This window comes from Coffea arabica, chromosome 4c (genome assembly GCF_036785885.1).
Source record: "Coffea arabica cultivar ET-39 chromosome 4c, Coffea Arabica ET-39 HiFi, whole genome shotgun sequence".
Lineage (NCBI taxonomy): Eukaryota > Viridiplantae > Streptophyta > Magnoliopsida > Gentianales > Rubiaceae > Coffea > Coffea arabica.
In genome coordinates, this window is record NC_092316.1 from 3,774,234 (window position 1) to 3,791,330 (window position 17,097).

General features: G+C 37.0%; 3 protein-coding genes across 4 annotated transcripts; all 3 read right to left on the reverse strand.

The window, feature by feature from the left end:
- Positions 1-2,868: 2,868 nt before the first annotated feature.
- Positions 2,869-6,844, reverse strand: LOC113738696 (uncharacterized). 2 transcript variants are annotated; one of them, XM_027265938.2, is made up of 9 exons: positions 6,461-6,844; positions 6,084-6,280; positions 5,132-5,334; positions 4,748-5,032; positions 4,608-4,666; positions 4,478-4,514; positions 4,334-4,405; positions 3,572-3,896; positions 2,869-3,470 (listed from the first exon to the last, which is right to left on the reverse strand). In XM_027265938.2, the coding sequence occupies exons 1-9, from the start codon at positions 6,585-6,587 to the stop codon at positions 3,090-3,092; spliced, it is 1,686 nt and encodes a 561-aa protein (XP_027121739.1). In that variant the 5' UTR covers positions 6,588-6,844; the 3' UTR covers positions 2,869-3,089. The 2 variants fall into 2 exon arrangements, with proteins under 2 accessions (XP_027121739.1, XP_027121740.1); XM_027265939.2 differs by having other exon boundaries at positions 5,132-5,313; positions 6,461-6,838.
- A 1,936-nt stretch (positions 6,845-8,780) lies between these two features.
- On the reverse strand, positions 8,781-10,624 carry LOC113738697 (putative UPF0481 protein At3g02645). Its single transcript, XM_027265941.2, has one exon. The coding sequence runs from the start codon at positions 10,511-10,513 to the stop codon at positions 8,876-8,878; it is 1,638 nt and encodes a 545-aa protein (XP_027121742.1). The 5' UTR covers positions 10,514-10,624; the 3' UTR covers positions 8,781-8,875.
- A 4,533-nt stretch (positions 10,625-15,157) lies between these two features.
- Positions 15,158-16,898, reverse strand: LOC113740091 (putative UPF0481 protein At3g02645). Its single transcript, XM_027267600.2, has one exon. It carries the CDS (start codon positions 16,811-16,813, stop codon positions 15,158-15,160), a length of 1,656 nt encoding a protein of 551 aa, XP_027123401.1. The 5' UTR covers positions 16,814-16,898.
- Between the last annotated feature and the right edge of the window lie 199 nt (positions 16,899-17,097).

Genomic DNA, 17,097 nt, shown 5'->3' on the forward strand with positions numbered 1-17,097 from the left:
CCCTTATAAAATGGGACACTTCGACCACCAACGGTATTCAGGATTTGTTAACAATTTTCCTTAAGTGGGAGGTATTTATAAGTTTAGAGACTTAAATGTCCCATTTTGAAGTTTAGGGACTGAAGTGAGTAATCATCGAAAGTTTGGAGGGACAAAGTGGTATTACATTTATAAGTATCTTTGTAAAACGATCTATCGTATCCAGATAGATAGGTCCTGGCTCGTAGAAACAATTGGAATTCCTTATTAAAAGAAAAGAAAAATATTTTCAAAAGTGAGGGCATAATGACGGCGGAGTCAGCCGTCTGTCTCTCTTTAGGCGTTGGCCAAACGGCTACTTTGTATAACGGCATTTTAACTGTAGGCGTCAATTTTTGGAAGCTTCTGTCAGATGGAGCACCGAGCTTGGCGTCAACAACAACGACGACGTAGAATTGCATGCTGCGTCGCCAGATGACACGTTGTGGCCAAAACGCGGTGAAGTCTGTGGGCTAATTTGACCACAGTGCTGTCAGTTATTGCTGGAAATGAATTGTCCACCACGATGCCATTTCCTTGACAATAACAACAACTTGGACTTACCAATTTTTTCTTTTTCAATATCGACATCAGTGACTTTCCTGCCGGCCCAAGTACCCACAATTCCTGAAGGTTGTTTCACGAAGTTAACCCAACTTAATCAATTGATGATTCAGATGCTCTTCATTATTTTATATCTAGATTTCCAGTTTCATCATTCCAAGGTTTGGAGTTAAGTCCTTTTTTTATTCTTCTTAAAGTTCATATATACCCTCTCTCCATCTCACTTTGATAGTCCTGTATTCCTTTTTTATCTGTTCCAAATTATAGTCCACTTTTCAATTGAAAAATATAGTTATATTTTAATTTTTCTAAAATACCCTTATTCAATGTAAGTAATTGTTACTATAAATCTACCTCATTTAATGAGAGTTGATTTTTTTTTTTTACCATCAATTCAAGTTTCCATAAAATTGTACCATATTTAATGTGGGGGTATTTTAGGAAAATAGTAATCTAAATTTATTTTTTCAACAAAATTAACTATTTTTTCTTAAACTATATGAAAAAAAAGGACTATCAAAGTGGAACGGAGGGAGTAGTAATTTTCACACATTGTATGGAACCAATGCTATGGGCAGTTAATCCCAGCACTACATCTTGCAGGGTCACCAAACACCAGATCCCATGTGGCAAAGCCACGTGTCATATTTGTTTTTGCACAAATTGTGCTGAGCAGTGCTGCAGTAGTGGTATTTGAAAGAGTTAATTCAAGTGGTCAAAATTGTCATTAATTATGTTAAGAAGACGTACGGTAAATCGAGTCTCATACGCATTCTTGCAGCACTCTCTTTATCAAAATAATGACATGATTAACAAAAAACATGTAGTAATTATTAACTTAGTCAGTGGAAGAGTTTGCATGATGCGATGGATCTATTGTCATGGGAAGTTCGTGTCAGTCTTTGATTGCAGATGCGTGGTGGAAAGTGGCTATTCTCTGTTAAGGTATGTAATGCTATATTTAATTATTATTTTATATTCTGCTTGACAAGTGTATTTGGACAGCCAATTATTTGGCCAAATATATTTGCTGATATCACAATTACAATTTTCAATACACCTTTTTATCTTCCCAATTACCTTTTTATCTCACATACATCACATCACAAAAAGTGCTACAGTAAAAATATTTCAAATAACTTGCAATCCAAACACACTCGTTACAATTCATTCAGCACAAATGGAATCCATTAGATAGAAGTGCATGTGTCAAATACAATTTATCACTCTCCGCCACAATCATACCTTTAAAAAAAAAAAAAAAAATCCTTTTCACTCAATTTAATTTCCATCCCTATTCTAGCCCCCCCCCCCCCATGGAATGCACGATTAAAATTATTAATTAGTTACACTACAACTACCAGTTAGGTCCTGTCAAACCAGTTAGGTGGTGCAGCGCTGGGTTTGTTTGGACAGAGTATTATCTGAAATAATTATTATAGCATTTTTTATGATGCGATGTATATGAGATAAAATAGTGATTGGAAATATAAAAAAGTAAATTAAAAAATATGTTTATGACAAAGGCGAAATATTATTTGAAAAAATTTGATTTCCAAACACAAAGCCAGCTGCTGTTTTTGTTTCCATCATGGCTATCGCTTTGCAGGTGTCATAGTTGGCGGAAGATTAGGCAGTGGTTCAACCTACCTCACGCCTTATATATTGTTTTGTTATATAAAGGAACAAATACTTTTTGTTTGGTGCAAGCAGTGATTAACTTTGATTCTAGTATTAGTGTTGTTGATCTAACAATTGAAGATTACGATAGTAATTGGTTTGGTGGTTTACATATCTTGATCCTCAAAGAACCAGATACAATTAAAGACTACTTGGTCGTCCATGATGAAGAGGGATTTTTCATTATTGTTTTTGTTTGAATTGGGGTTGAGAAACAAGATGATACTGGCTCAACTCTTGCAGGCCCCAAATTTGGTCCTGGCCTCACACGCCACATAACATAATTCAGACACTAAAATCCCTCTTTGTGCAATGCACCAACCAGCATTACTCCTAATCCAACGAGGGAAAGATCGCTAGGTAAGATTTGAGATTGGAAATCAGCTCTCGTACAATCAGCTTTGTACCTATTGAGAAAGCTTTGGTTTTAGTTCATCAAGGATTAAAGGTGGCTGTGGATTTATGCGTGATTAGAATTTCAGATATGATAAGAAATACTTTAATTAACTCAGCTCATTTTTATGTCATACAAGCGAAGTTTAGACTTTTGAAGGAGTTATAATCAAGGAGTTTGTTGTTCTAAATGTGGAAAAATAAAAAAAAAAATGTTAAAAACAATATTATTTTGATTTATATTCTCTAGTTACATACAAATACCACCTGCACTAGCATCATCTGGCTTAAACACAAGTAACAAAAAAAAAAAAAAAAAATTCCTAGTCCAGAAGAACATTGGCAATGTGGAAATCCCAGACATTATTTACAGAAGAAATGACCGTACAAATGAATGAACCATCATCACAAACCTAAAGTAATATGGTGGAGCTTTAGCGTGGCCCCTTGCTCTCGTAGGAATCTTGATGAGATCTTGCATCAACCAGCTTGGTATATTTCCTGTGACGCCTTTCTCTTGCATAAAGTAGCCAAAAGATCAAAGATAGTGCTACTGCAGCTGATACCAATGCCAAACCAACATGAATCCATTTACTGAATCGCTTTAGATCATCACAATGGTCGTCGTGAATCCTATTGAAGGTGTCGCGAACAAAGGTGCAGTCCAATAGGTCGGTCAGGAAGGGGCCGTAATGATACAGACCATAGCTCACATTGACAGCAGAAGACATCTGCTGATACATTGAAGGTGTTAAACGACCCACGGTCGTGCAAACATTGTTCGTCGAGACCCGGCACACATAACTCTTCCAAACCTGCATTCAACCACTTATGTGTCCGTAAAATCAGATGCATCTAACTTCATTGCATTCACAGCAGTCAGCTGCTTAATTAATGTGATGGGGAAGCGCAGTACCTGCGTTGCATTGGTGAGGTCCGCTTCGCCGGCTGCGCATTTCCGCGCTGTCTTGTCTGGATTGAACGGATTACAAAGTAGAGGCACCAGAGGACCGGATTGATTGTAGGACAAACGTCCAGCCGCGGGTGGTAGATTCACATTGGACACATTTGCGATGAGCCCATTAACTACCCCAACCAATTGAAAAGTGACGGTTTTGCTCTCGGACAAGGTTTCTTGAGCAGCAGTAGTATCCACACAGGGAAGTATATCATCCAGTGCCGTATGAGCAGTCGGGTTCTTGTTCCATTGATCCATTGCAACACACGTGTCGCCCGCAATACTTGAAAGAAAAGCAGTAGTAGGAAAGTATATATTATGGCAGGTGGAATCAATAGCAATTGCGCAAATGTAGTAGTAATAGAGTGGGAGGACCATGGATAAAATAAGAGGGAAGATATTGATAAACATAATCGTGGCCTTCTCTTGAATGCTGATATGGTGACATTCTACAACTATTCTAGGGTGTGTTTATGGGCACTGCTCATGCTTTTGTTTCAGTGATTCACAATTTCTCGAGGCTGATTTCTTACGTTTTTTTGATCCTCAGAACTTTGCTTTTCCTGCTTACTTTAGATTCATTTCCTGAGAAGATATGCTCGAGAACTATCTACTCAGTAAACAACTCTTCCAGCGGTAAATTGGCGCTCTAAGCTTCCCTAAAGGAAGACGGAAACACATACACAGAAAACAATCAAATGGAAATTCCTTTTGACTCACTTGTATAGAGCAAGAAAGACGCCAGATAAGATAAATGTGACGGCGACCAAAATCCACCCAAGGATAACAAGGCTGCACAAAAGCTTTAAAAGTCATAAAACTTAAACTATTCACAGGGTCAAAGGGGAAAATAATGGCACTTACATGTATACAAGACACTGCAAGCCAAGGATGGAGAATACTGCAACCCATGATTGCACAGTTGGTGTGAGGGCTAGATCGTGACTAATTAATTAAACTTGAAAACTTGACTGAAAAAAAGCAGTAGGCTTACAAAACCCAAGAAGAGCCACAGCAAGCATGACCGCAGCAACCATAATTAGAATCTTCCTCCTGCAGGGGGAACAAGCTTTTATGTAAATTTACAAGATGAAGCTGATAAATTGAAATGAAGGATCCTGTTAATATACTTACACAACATCCAGAATGTCATTTATCCTATTTCTGTTCTTGTCAGTTTCGCTTTTAAGAGTGCTTGCAGCGGATTTGATTTTGGCATCAACTTGGTCAATTCGGTTTTGGACATCTGAAGGTAGAGATACATTCTCTACTCCAGCCTGCTTAGCAGCAGTAAGATAGTCTGACACATTCATAAGGTTGTAAACTGTTGAATCTGCTTGTCTCACAACATACTTCAATATCTCTGTTGTAGTATTGTGAAATCTTCCCTGTCCAGTGTAAAGGACAACAGAACCGACGCTGAAGCAGGAAATGGGAACTCAACTTCAGTACATACAAAGAATCAACCATCAACTGTGAGAAAGAACCAGGTAATTGAGGGAAGGCAGAGATGTTTACATGGCAGCAATGGTGAATAATGAGAGTAAGATAAGAGAAAGTGCATAAGCAGTTCGAGAGTATCCATAACTTCGTCCCCCGAAGCAGCAAAAACAGATACAGGTTAACAGCATGCAAAGGCCAATTGCAACAAACCAGATTGCAGCTACTAGAAACAGAGGAGCAGCAGTAAAACCCGCTGACTGCACGAAAAGTACAACCCGCTGATTGCAAATTTGAAGCAAATTCAATACAACTGCAAGGAAGAGTATCGTAAAGAGCACTGGTGCACCATAAGTGACCCTTTAGGTGATAGATTAGAATTAAGAAACCGTTGACGTCTATTAAAAACTACAGAAGTTAAAGAACAGGAGACAGTAGATGCCAGCCAACCAAATGAAAAAGCAAGTATAAAATGATTACTATGCAATAACAAACATCTTGACAGGAGGGAAGTAGAGATTGTTTCCTTTGCCAATCAGATTGTAAATTGAAAAAATTAAAAAAAAGAAAAGGTTAGCATCATTGAGCAATATTAGAAGCAAAATTCAAAAGTAAAGATTCAGAAGCTATTAGTGCACTATTCTTTTTCCATTTTTGGCTCCTCAGCTGTCCTGTAGTTGGCTATTAAAAGGTAAATGAAAGGAGGGAGGGGTTGGATTACTCTCTCTCTCTCTCTCTGGAGATATGCACTTTGAAGTCATTGGAATTTGAAGGACTCAGAACTGGAGGAGGAATGGTTGTTTAACATTGTATCTTCATCAACACTAATATTCGCTGGAACATTGTCAATCAAACAGAATCAAGGGAAGACAATCACAAATTTTTGCCATAATTCAAGAGGAAAACAGTGAAGAATGGCAAGTTATCAAAGAAACAGCAACAAAATTAGAGAAACTAATATTTGAAACGTATAAAAAAGGAATATAAAGGGCAGAGTTCAATCAAAAAAGAAAAAGAAAAAAAAACTTACGGCAAAGTAATGTTTATTGGTGATGTTCCATCCACCAGTATAGTAATTCAAATTGTCAAGTGGATCTTTTCTGCGCGTTCTCTCGGCAGCCAATACCAGAGATGAGTTTTCTCCGTTTCTCCCTTCCAAAACAGATCTCTTAGTCCTAGTCTTACTCCCCCATGAAACGACACCATGATTAACCTCATTTGCTCCACCTAGTCATAGTAAGCAATGAAAAAGGAAAGAAAAAAAATAATGTTCAGTAACAAAAATACGTCCTCTTGCCGAGTACAAAGAAATTCTGCAAAAATGCAAACAAGAAAAATCCTTCTGCATGGCCACAAAAGTTACAGAGCAGAACTTGAAAACTGATCAAAATGGACTCCAGATTTTACCCGCAAAACGCCTGACTTGAACCCTTTCCACCCCAGATGTAGTTGATGCAGAGCAAGTCGAGGAGATTAACAAGAAGGCCGGCACAATAAGAAGAAGAACATAAAAAGTTGGTCTGGCAGAGACCATGGTGTTCGCTTGAACCTTTCCTAACTGTTACAGTTACTAATTAGAGGAAAATTTATGTATAAACCAAAGATATAGGATGGTGGCTAATAAATGGAAGCTATCCTTAATGAGACCGCTTCATGGGTTATATGCACAGAGCGGAGAAAATATACATATTCCAGAGGGGGAGGGTCCTAACTCCTAAGCCGTAAGCCGGAGGAGATAACCTATTTAGCATGTAACGGTTAAGAAGTGCAACCTAGTACGTAGGACAGGCTAGACAATAGACAATACCAAGTACCAACCACCACGTGGGGAGTTGGGATTACACTAAGAAAGACGTGCTTACAGCTTTTACTCTTCCGTGTTTTGGATCCTCAATGGGAATTATGGGATGCCACTACTAGTCTTGTTCGGTTTTCCTGTCCTATTTTAATTCCAAACACGGTTCAACTGTCCAATATCCACAGGAACGGCTACCTGTCCCTCCATTGCTGTCGTTTGCATGATTTGCAAATGATTTTTCGTATATAGCTTTTTTTTTTTTGGGGGGTCAAACAGCACCTAGTGTAAGTTACTACATGGTACCAAAAAACAGGTAAACCTATTTGGAAGATTGGCACAGGTAAACCTATTTGGTACCCAACCCTAGACCAGAAAAAAGTCTCTCTCTGAAAAAATCTTAGTGAAAATTCATACAAGGAGAGGGAAACAATTAGATTTAGAGTCAAGTTGTTGAATGTTCTAGCGTTCAGCCTTGAGGGAGAAAGGAAAATGAATAAATAGAATGGGACACCACACCATCATTCTAGGAATAAAATAGATATCACTGGAACTGGAGATTGAGGCTTTTTATTCTTTCCTTATGTACTGAGGAAGGGATAAATAGCATTTCGCGTGCTATTTAGGACAAGAAATGCCTTCAACCTAATTATTTTGTGCAAACAGATTTTTTTTCATATGATTGGTTATGGCTTTCTATTTTTCGATTTTTCATTTGATTGGTTAAGGGTTTCAACCTATGTCAAGATTGACTTTTCCTATATGAAGGAAACTTTGGCCAGAGCCACAAGACAGGATTAACCAAATTAAAAGTTTGTACATATAATCCAAGTCTTCATAGGCAATGTGCTTAAATTTTGCATAAGACGGAAGAGTAAAGCACTAAAGACCAAATTTTTGTTCTGAAGTGGACGGGGAGGAAGATACAGAGGGTTGATTACTTGATTGGCACCTAGCACCAAATCATATTAGATACTCCCTATCAATTGCATACTGATTACCAAGATCCCTATCAATTGCAGGTTTCAGTATTTTAAAGTAAAAATAATGTGTGTCAATTAATCAATCATGGCCTGAGATCTCATCTTTTGTTTTTTCAGATTTGGTTGAATCTCTAAAATATGAAAACCAATAAAGTAGTAGTTCAAGTTCTTTACGGGAAAAAAACGAAGCAGCCGGGTTGTCTTGTGGAGAAATGTGTAAGTCCAACTTCTTGGTGAAATTGGGCCCGCTTGCAGGTCCTTATCTTTACTTCTCGATGACTAACGGATCGAACCATTTGGTTCACACATTTATCATTGCCATAAGCACTGCTATTCGTGACCCTTAAATGGATGGATTGTTTTGGTCTGTCCTCAATAGACCAGCCTCCACGCATATGTTTCTTGATTTGTTCTTCCTTCTATTTTTTTTTTTAAAAAAAAAAAAAAAATTCTATTTGAGCGTCTCCTCCCACCGACAACCAAAAAAAAAAAAAAAAAAAGAGACGAGTTCAACTTGGAGAATTGCTCTTTGTCCAACAAAAATAAACTTGAACAAATGATTAAGCATATAGCTGCATATAGTTTCAAATTTCAATTCGTCGTGAGCTTTTTCTTGAAGAATTTACAAAAAGAGAGAGATAGAAAGAGTAAAATATATATCGTCACCATGTGATTATGAGGGATTGTGAGGACTAACATCTGAGTAGCTCCTCCACTCAAGTTTCCGTTGCAGTTAATACCAAGAATCACCACTTAGATTTGAGATTGTGTGGTCAAAACAGGAAAACCCTAGCTGTTCACATGAATTCATGTCAACTGCAAGTTTATGTAAATTAAAGAGCGAAAACGATGTCTGATGAACACTTTTCGTTTTGAATGAGGCAAAGCCAAAAATCATCACTTCATTGTAACAACAATTGGACATGGTATGAATGTGGTATCGCTAGTATTTGCTCATAACTGGTTCGCGTAAATATATCTTTGAGTATAGTACACACCAAAATAGAATGGCGTTCTTACAGGTACAGACTCACATAACAAAAATCACTCATCTAGGTCGATACGAAATACACGAGAACAGCTATAGACCGAGCAAAATGCTTGTAATGTCGTCAACGACAAGAGCACAATAGCAGCAATTAGTGTGAGCAATTGCCACGAACGAAATATATAATGCTTCAAGAATTTACTAGTCTTAATCTGCCACCTTCTATTGTAATACCTGTTAACATCTTCAATCACTTTGTCCAAGCGTGGAACTGTTGTCAATCTCACAGACTTGCTCATCCCATTGCACAGGTGCGCCACTTCTTCATCACTCTTCAAATGATTTAGAATAATCCCTTTTTCTCTGAGAAACTTTGCATCCTCTTCGGTATCAATAATCCCATTCAATAATTCGGTGTAACGTGTAAAAACCAATGGCCCTGATGCATTGCAAGCTTCATATGCAACCAAGTTTCTCAGGACCACCTCTGTGTTCAAATCTAGACATATCTTGGGAAGACGAAATGTAGCCATTTTGTCGTCAAAATTTATGCTGAAGATGCCTTCATTTGTAGGCATGAATTTTACACCGGCTTTAGAGAGCTCAGTTACAGATGGGATTGTGATTTCCTCCACCAGCGGGGGCTTCTTGATGTTGGTGCTGTTCAAATTTTCAGGCTTTTGACCTCCTTTATCTGCGGAGAAGCACATGTTTTCAATTGGTGCTTTCATGAGTTTGAGTACAGGAAGTTTAGAGATGAACTTCCAGGGCAGCTTTAATATGACTTTAATGGGCTTTGAACGAAATATTCTTTTAATCAGAAGCTCCGGGGATATCCTCAGCTTTGAGAGTATTTTCCCGACCAAATGACTAAGTTGTTTAACTTGGCTAGGCTTTCCAACGTAACTTTCTTCAGCTTCTTTGATTTCACCTTCTTCATCAATCTCGGTGATTTCAGATGGTCCCTCTAATTCAGGCACGATCACACGGTACAAGAAGTCTAGCAAATGTGCATAACTTGTCACTTCAACTTTTGGCAATTCTTCCATCACCTTAAATGGCAAAAGCTCCTTGCCAAACCCAATTAACATTGACATTAACAGATTATCTGCCTCCTCCAATGAAGAAAGCTGAAGTTCCAACATTTCCCTCAACAAAAATAATGGAATTTGATTTTCAAGCATCACCATATCTCTGAGAATTGCGTTGTGTACTGACTTTGTTCCTGCAAGATCAAGCAAATGAGACATTCTTGATGAAAGTCTAGTTAGTACTTTACCTTCTTTTGCGGCATAGACTTGAAGGAACTCCAGCAAGAAAGAAGCATCCATAGCCATCATCCAAGCTATGGTTTCGCCATTGAAATCTAAGTACTTGTGGTAGCATGCTCGAATCCTAGGCTCAAACCTTGCCAGCTGGTCCACAACGTCTTGGAACTTCAAGGATTGCAATCGTTTTTGAGTTCTTTTGGCCGAAGCAATCTTGTACTTTTCCATCTCATATAATTCTGATCTCCAGTGATGGTATGGACCTAGTGCAACAACTTGGGGTACAAAACAATCTAAAGCACTGACCATGAGGGTTTTAGGGACACTGAAAATACTCACAGGTAGATCGTTATATTCTTCAAGCTCTTCCTCAAGGGATAACCGGATTTGAATTACCCATCGTTGCTCATCAAAGTCTGCAGCCATGTTGAATAAGCAGATAGCGAGAACTCTTGTTTCAGAGTTGTAAAGCAAAAAAGAAAATCGATGTTTATTCAATGGTGGTCAGTTTAGAGGATGAAGCTTTAACGAAATGCTAAGAGAACTTAACATATAAATAGATAAAGATGTTATCCGCAAAGAGTGACATTTGCGGTTCATTCTAATAACCAATCATATTCCTTGATCCACAATCAGAACTTTCCCCACCTTCTGGCAGCCTAAACACGTATCAACGATAAAGACATTGGGGAAATGAGTTGAGAAAGTCTAAATTTAACAACCGAAAACAAAAAGTTTGGGTCAGACGAATATTAAGCACGTTTATAGCAATTAAATCACAGCGTGCGTGGTAGAACATGCTGTGATTTGTTCTACCGACAATCATCGATTCCATTTGTTATCTTTCACTTTAAACCTAAGATAATGAACGATAAACAGTAGCGTTCTCCTTATTAGTTTATTACTGGAGATTTTGTACTTTTTAATTTGATGTTAAACAAAAACTTTTCACCATTCTGATTTTACAACTGTTATCACTGAATTGCTTTGCTTGTTCTTCTTCTTCTTCTTCTGCCCTTTTTTTTTGGGTGGTTAAGTTCTTGCAAGTTATTGAATTAAACTCATTGACAGAGCATGGGTATTCCACGAACCCTGCTTGGTAGTTCGTACTAACACATTCTTTGTAACAAGCAAACTTGGGAAGCTGCCATTAGAGCTGACAAGAAGGATCCCGGTGCATGCTGCCTTCCCTCTGCGAAGGCCCAAACGGAAGGCCTTTGATGTTACTGCCTGATGTTTTTCTCACGCAGCCGTACTTACCCCAACAACTACTGTTTTACATGTTCCATTTGTCGAAGATTTTGGAAAATCTCACCTCGACCCCTTTACTTTAAATATTTTGTAACATTTGAAACCCATTTCAAAATATAATGTTAAGAAATTCATTTTGGAAGAGATAAGGTAATTTCATTCCAAATTTTTTCTTTCTTATAATTTCTTAAAAAACTTATTTTTGGAGAGATAATAAATGTCATTCCAAATTTATGTCTTATTGTTGTAAACTAGTTGGTATGGTTCTTTAATTAAAATTTAAAATTTTATAAAAAAAAAAGATCAAAAAGCTCTTTAACAGTTTTTGTGTCATTGGTTCGGACAAGGAATCCTAAATTATTTAAAATTATGAATGATTTACAATACTCTAAAATAATTTACAATAATGAAAGTACCTTTTTTGCTCCAGCTTAAAAATAACACAAACACGTTCATATATAATTTTTAGCATCTTGTATTTTTTTTTAGCTTTCAAGCCTTCGATTTGAACAAAAAAAAATTAAAAAATTTAACAAAATGTAAACGATTTATAAAACTCCTTAAGTTAACTCAAAACACTTTTTGGTAAAGAAAATATTAATTTTATAACTTGCGAAAATTTCAAATAAACTTTCAAAAGTCAACTCCTCGTAAAAATACACTATAACTTGTCTAATCAGAATAATCCTTTACATTTCCTATTTTTGCTTTTAAATAATTATTTATATCCTCACATTTTAGTAATAACAAGTAAGACAACAAAAGGGCAAATTTGAAATCAAATCATATTTACCCTCTCAAAATGAGTTTTTAATATTATATTTTCAAATGGGTTGTAAATGATCATATAAAGAGTTTGAAAGAGGAGAGACGAGTGATATTTTTTTAAAGTTTGAAGGTAGCAAGTGAGATTGTTAGAAACTTCAGGAGAGGTTTCTGAAATTATTCCTTAGCTCAATAAAGGAAAACAATGACCTCGGAATCGCAGTTGAAACCTCCAATTTCCCAAGAAACCTTTCATGCATTTGGATCCACCTTAGACTAGTTCCATGCTCCAAACACATTTCATCACAGATCTTTCATTCTAATGTCCACCCACATACAACAAAGTAACGCCATTAATTCAAAACACGAATTAAAGAAAACCGCTTAGCAAAGTAGATTGCAGCATCTTTCAACAGATGGACGAGCAGAATCACTCACGCAGTCACTTTAGGTGCAAAATAGCAATTTCCCTGTGATGGAACACTGACTGTAATTAACTATCTTCAGGTCCACCACTTAAATATCAGCTTGGTCCCAAGTTCTATCCTGATTCCTATGCTTTTTTTTTTTGTTGATTAATCTGAAAAAAAAAAAAAAAAGCATCGTGAAAAACCTGTTAGCCATCATTTTCTCATCACACTTAGTCGCCATATCAACCACAGCGTTTTGCGCGAAAGCAAATTCATTTGGACTCATTCCATGTTCTTTCATCTACTTCCGGTTCCAGACAAGGAAAACGGGAATATACAAAAGACAAAAGGTCTAAATTCAACAGTAGAAAAAACAAAAAGTTTGGGTCATAGGAATATTGTGCACGTCTATAGCAATTGAATCACAGCATATAATGGTTACAAACTTGTCAGTGCAATCTTCTTGTTTCTCTCTACCTTTAAGCCTAAGATAATAAACGACAAACCATAGCCTTCTTCTTAGCACTTTGTTATTGGAGGTTTGTGCTTCTAATGTGATGTTAAACGAAAACTTTACACTGATCTGATTTTAAAATTGTGTCACTGCATCATTGCATTACCTTTTTTTTTTTTTTATTTCTTTGTAGTTCTGCGAGTTGTTGAATTAAACTTATTGACAGTGTTGGGTATTTCACTGATCTTGAGTGGTAGTTCGTACTAACACAGCCTCCTCTAGGAGAAGCAACCTTCGGATGATGCCACTAGAGCTGATAAGAAGGATCCCCGTACACGCATGAGATTGGGGGATCATTTCTAGCACTGCAAACAAAGCGAATGGAATCGGCTTTTAACCAAATCAAATTGAGTTTTGACCGGGTTTTATCAAGTTCGAACTCGACTTCAAATTCGACGAATTGTCAATTTAAAACTCGAGTTCAAAAAAAATTTTTATTTTTAAAAAATAAATAAAATAATATTTTTTCTTAATAAATAATAAAATATTAGAAATATATATATAATTTTTCTATTAAAATATATATATATATATATATATCCCTCACGAGTAGGAGTGCAAACGAATCGAGCCGCTCGCGAGCGGTTCAATTCGAGCTCGACTCGAGCTCGATCAATATGAGCTTGAGTCGAGCTTAAGCTGGTCGAGCCAAAGTCGAGCTCGAACTCGAGCTCAAAACATTAAACTCGTTAGGCTCGCGAGCTCGAGTATATATATATATTTTTTGTATTTTTAATAGTAAAATTACATAAATATTCTTAATATTTTATTATTTATTAAGAAAAAATATTATTTTATTTATTTTTTTAAAAATAAAATAATTATTTTTTATTTTTTTCGAGCTCGAGCTTGAAAATTACCAGCTCGTCGAGCTCGAGTTTGATGAAATTAAGTCAAGACTCGACTCGATAAGGCCAAAACTCGACTTGTCTTGGCTCGTTTGTAGCCCTACTCACGAGCTAATAAATTTAATATTTTTGAACTCAAATTTAAGCCGACTTGATCTCTACTGATCGAGTTCGAGTCGATCGAGTTTTGACTGGCAGGCAGCACGCGGTTTGCAGCCCTGGTCCTTTCCTTTGCTGCTGGAGGACAGATGGATCGAACATTTCTCCCCACATTTATCATTGCCATATGCACTGCTATTCGAGGGCCTCATTTGGATTGTGATGGTCTATCTTCAACAGACCGGTCCCAAGGAATACTGATTTCTATATTTTAAAGAGTATATAGTCACAGAACTATTTGAAATGACACCATCTGGTCGTTCATCTCTCTCTTTTTTTTAAAAATAAAAATCAAGGAGCTCACTCAACTCCTCAAAACGAGCTTTTCGGGTCATATCTTCTAATTTAGCCAGTAAACCAACTGAAAAAAAGCACGTTTGTTTTCAGGGACAAAAATATCTTAAAATTCTGGTCTTTTTTAATTGGTTTAGTAGAGAATGACCTAAAAGGCTCGTGATAAGGAGTTGAGTGGCCTTTTTGATACCAAAAAAAAAAAAAAGTTAGCTGACTGCACCGTGCCACTTTAAATTGTTTGGTGATCGTTCTCCCCTTCGACTCTTTTCTAGATTCATCTTGAGCTTCTCCTCGCGCAAAAGGAGGAAAAAAGTTTCAACTTGGAGTACTGCTCTTCGTCCAACAAAAAAGAGATCGACTTGAACAAATGATTAAGCATATAGCTTTAAAGTTAAGTTCATCACTTCAAATTCATCGTGAGCTTTTTCTCCAAAAAATTTCAGGAAACAAAAAGAGTTAAATATCGTCACCATGTGATTCAGAGATTGTGAGGACTAGCGTTGAATAGCTCCACTCAAGTTCCGGTTGCAGTTAATACAAAGAATCACCACATAGATTTGAGATTGTAAGGTAAAAATCGGAAAACTTTACCTGTTTGCATAAATTCATTCGTATTGGTTCACGACTACAAGTTTATGTAAATTAAAGAGGGAAAATAATGTCAGATGAACATTTTGGTTCTGAGTTAATAAGGTAAAACCAAAAATCATCACTTCATTGTAAAAACAATTGGACAAGGTATGAATGTGTTATCACCAGTGTTTGCTCATTACTGGCATACGCAAATGTTCTTTAGTATTCTTACAGGGTCAGATTCACATAACAGAAATCACTGAGTTTGTTTGATATGGAATATACGAGCACGGCTATAGACCGAGCAAAATGCTTGTAATGTCATCAAGAACAAGAGCACAATAGCAGCAATTAATGTGAGAAATTGCCACGAATCAAATACATAATGCTTTAAGAATCTACCAATCTTAATTTTCCACCTGCCGTTGTAATACTTGTTAACATCTTCAATCACTTTATCCAAGAACGGAACTTTTGTCAATCTAACAGACTTGCTCATCCCGTTCCACATGTTTGCCACTTCTTCATCACTCTTCAAACGATTCAGGATAATCCCTTTTTCTCTCAGAAACTTTGCATCCTCTTCGGTATCGACAACCCCATTCATTAGTTCTGTGTAACGGGTAAAAACCACTGGCCCTGATGCATTACAAGCTTCGTATGCAACCAAGTTTCTCAGGACCGCATCTGTGTTCACGTCTAGACTAATGCTGGGAAGACAAAATGTAGCCATTTTGTCGTCAAAACTTATGCTCAAGATACCTTGATTTGTAGGTACAAATTGTACACCGGCTTTAGAGAGCTCGATTACAGATGGGATTTCGATTTCCTCCACCAGTGGAGGTTTGTTGATGTTAGTGCTGTTTAAATTCTCATTTTCTGGCTTTTGATTTTCTTTATCTTGAGAGAAGCACAAGTACTCAATTGGAGCTTTAATGAGTCTGAGTACAGGTAGATTAGAGATGATCGTCCAGGGCAGCTTTAGTATGACTTTAATAGGCTTTGAAAACAATATTCTTTTGATCAGACGTGCCGACACTTTGTTCAACTTTGATATAATGTTCCAGACCACATAACCAATTTGTTTAACGTGGCTTGACATTCCAAAATAACTTTCTTCAGCTTCTTTGATTTCACCTTCTTCATCAATTTCGGTGATTTCAGATGGCCCTTCTAATTTAGGCACGATGACACGGTACAAGAAGTCAAGCAAATGTGCATAATCCGTCACTTCAAATTTTGGCAGCTCTTCCATCATCTTAAATGGCAAAAGCTCCTTGCAAAACCCAATTAACATTGACAGTAACACATTATCAGCCGCCTCCAATGAAGAAAACTGAAGTTCCAACATTTCCCTCAACAAAAATAATGGAATTTGATTTTCAAGCATCACCATATCTCTGAGAATTGCGTTGTGTGCAGACTTTCTTCCTGCAATATCAACCAAATGAGACATTCTTGATGATAATCTAGTTAGTACTTTACCTTCTTTTGCGGCATAGACTTGAAGGAACTCGAGCAAGAAAGAAGCATCCATAGCCATCATCCAAGCTAAGGTTTCACCATTGAAATCTAAGTACTTGTGGTAGCATGCTCGAATCCTAGGCTCAAACCTTGCCAGCTGGTCCACAACGTTTTGAAACTTGAGGGATTGCATTTGTTTTTGAGTTCTTTTGGCCGAAGCAAGCTTGTATCTTTCCATCTCATATAATTCTGATCTCCAATGATGGTATGGACCTATTGCAACTTGTTGAGGTATATAACAATCTGGATCGCTGACTTTGAGGGTTTTGGGGACATTGAAAATACTAACAGGTACATCATTGTCTTCTTCAAGCTCTTCCTCAATGGCTCGACGGATTTGAATTATCCATCGATCCTCATCAAAATTTTGATTCAAGCTTGAATCCATGGTGAATGGACAGATAAGACTTCTTGTTTTTGAGTTGTAAAGCAAGAAGACAATTGAAGTTTATTCACTGGCGGAGTTAATTGGTGATCGGTTTGGAGGATGAAGCTTTAATGAATGCAAAGAGAACTTAACATATAATAAATAGGTAAAGATGTTATCCACCAAGACTCAAATATACGTTTCATTTGATTTACCTGTAAAATATATAATCATATTCCTTGATACACCATCTGAATTTGCGACACCTTCTGCTGCGGTATATGCTCGCATGAAAGAAAAAGATG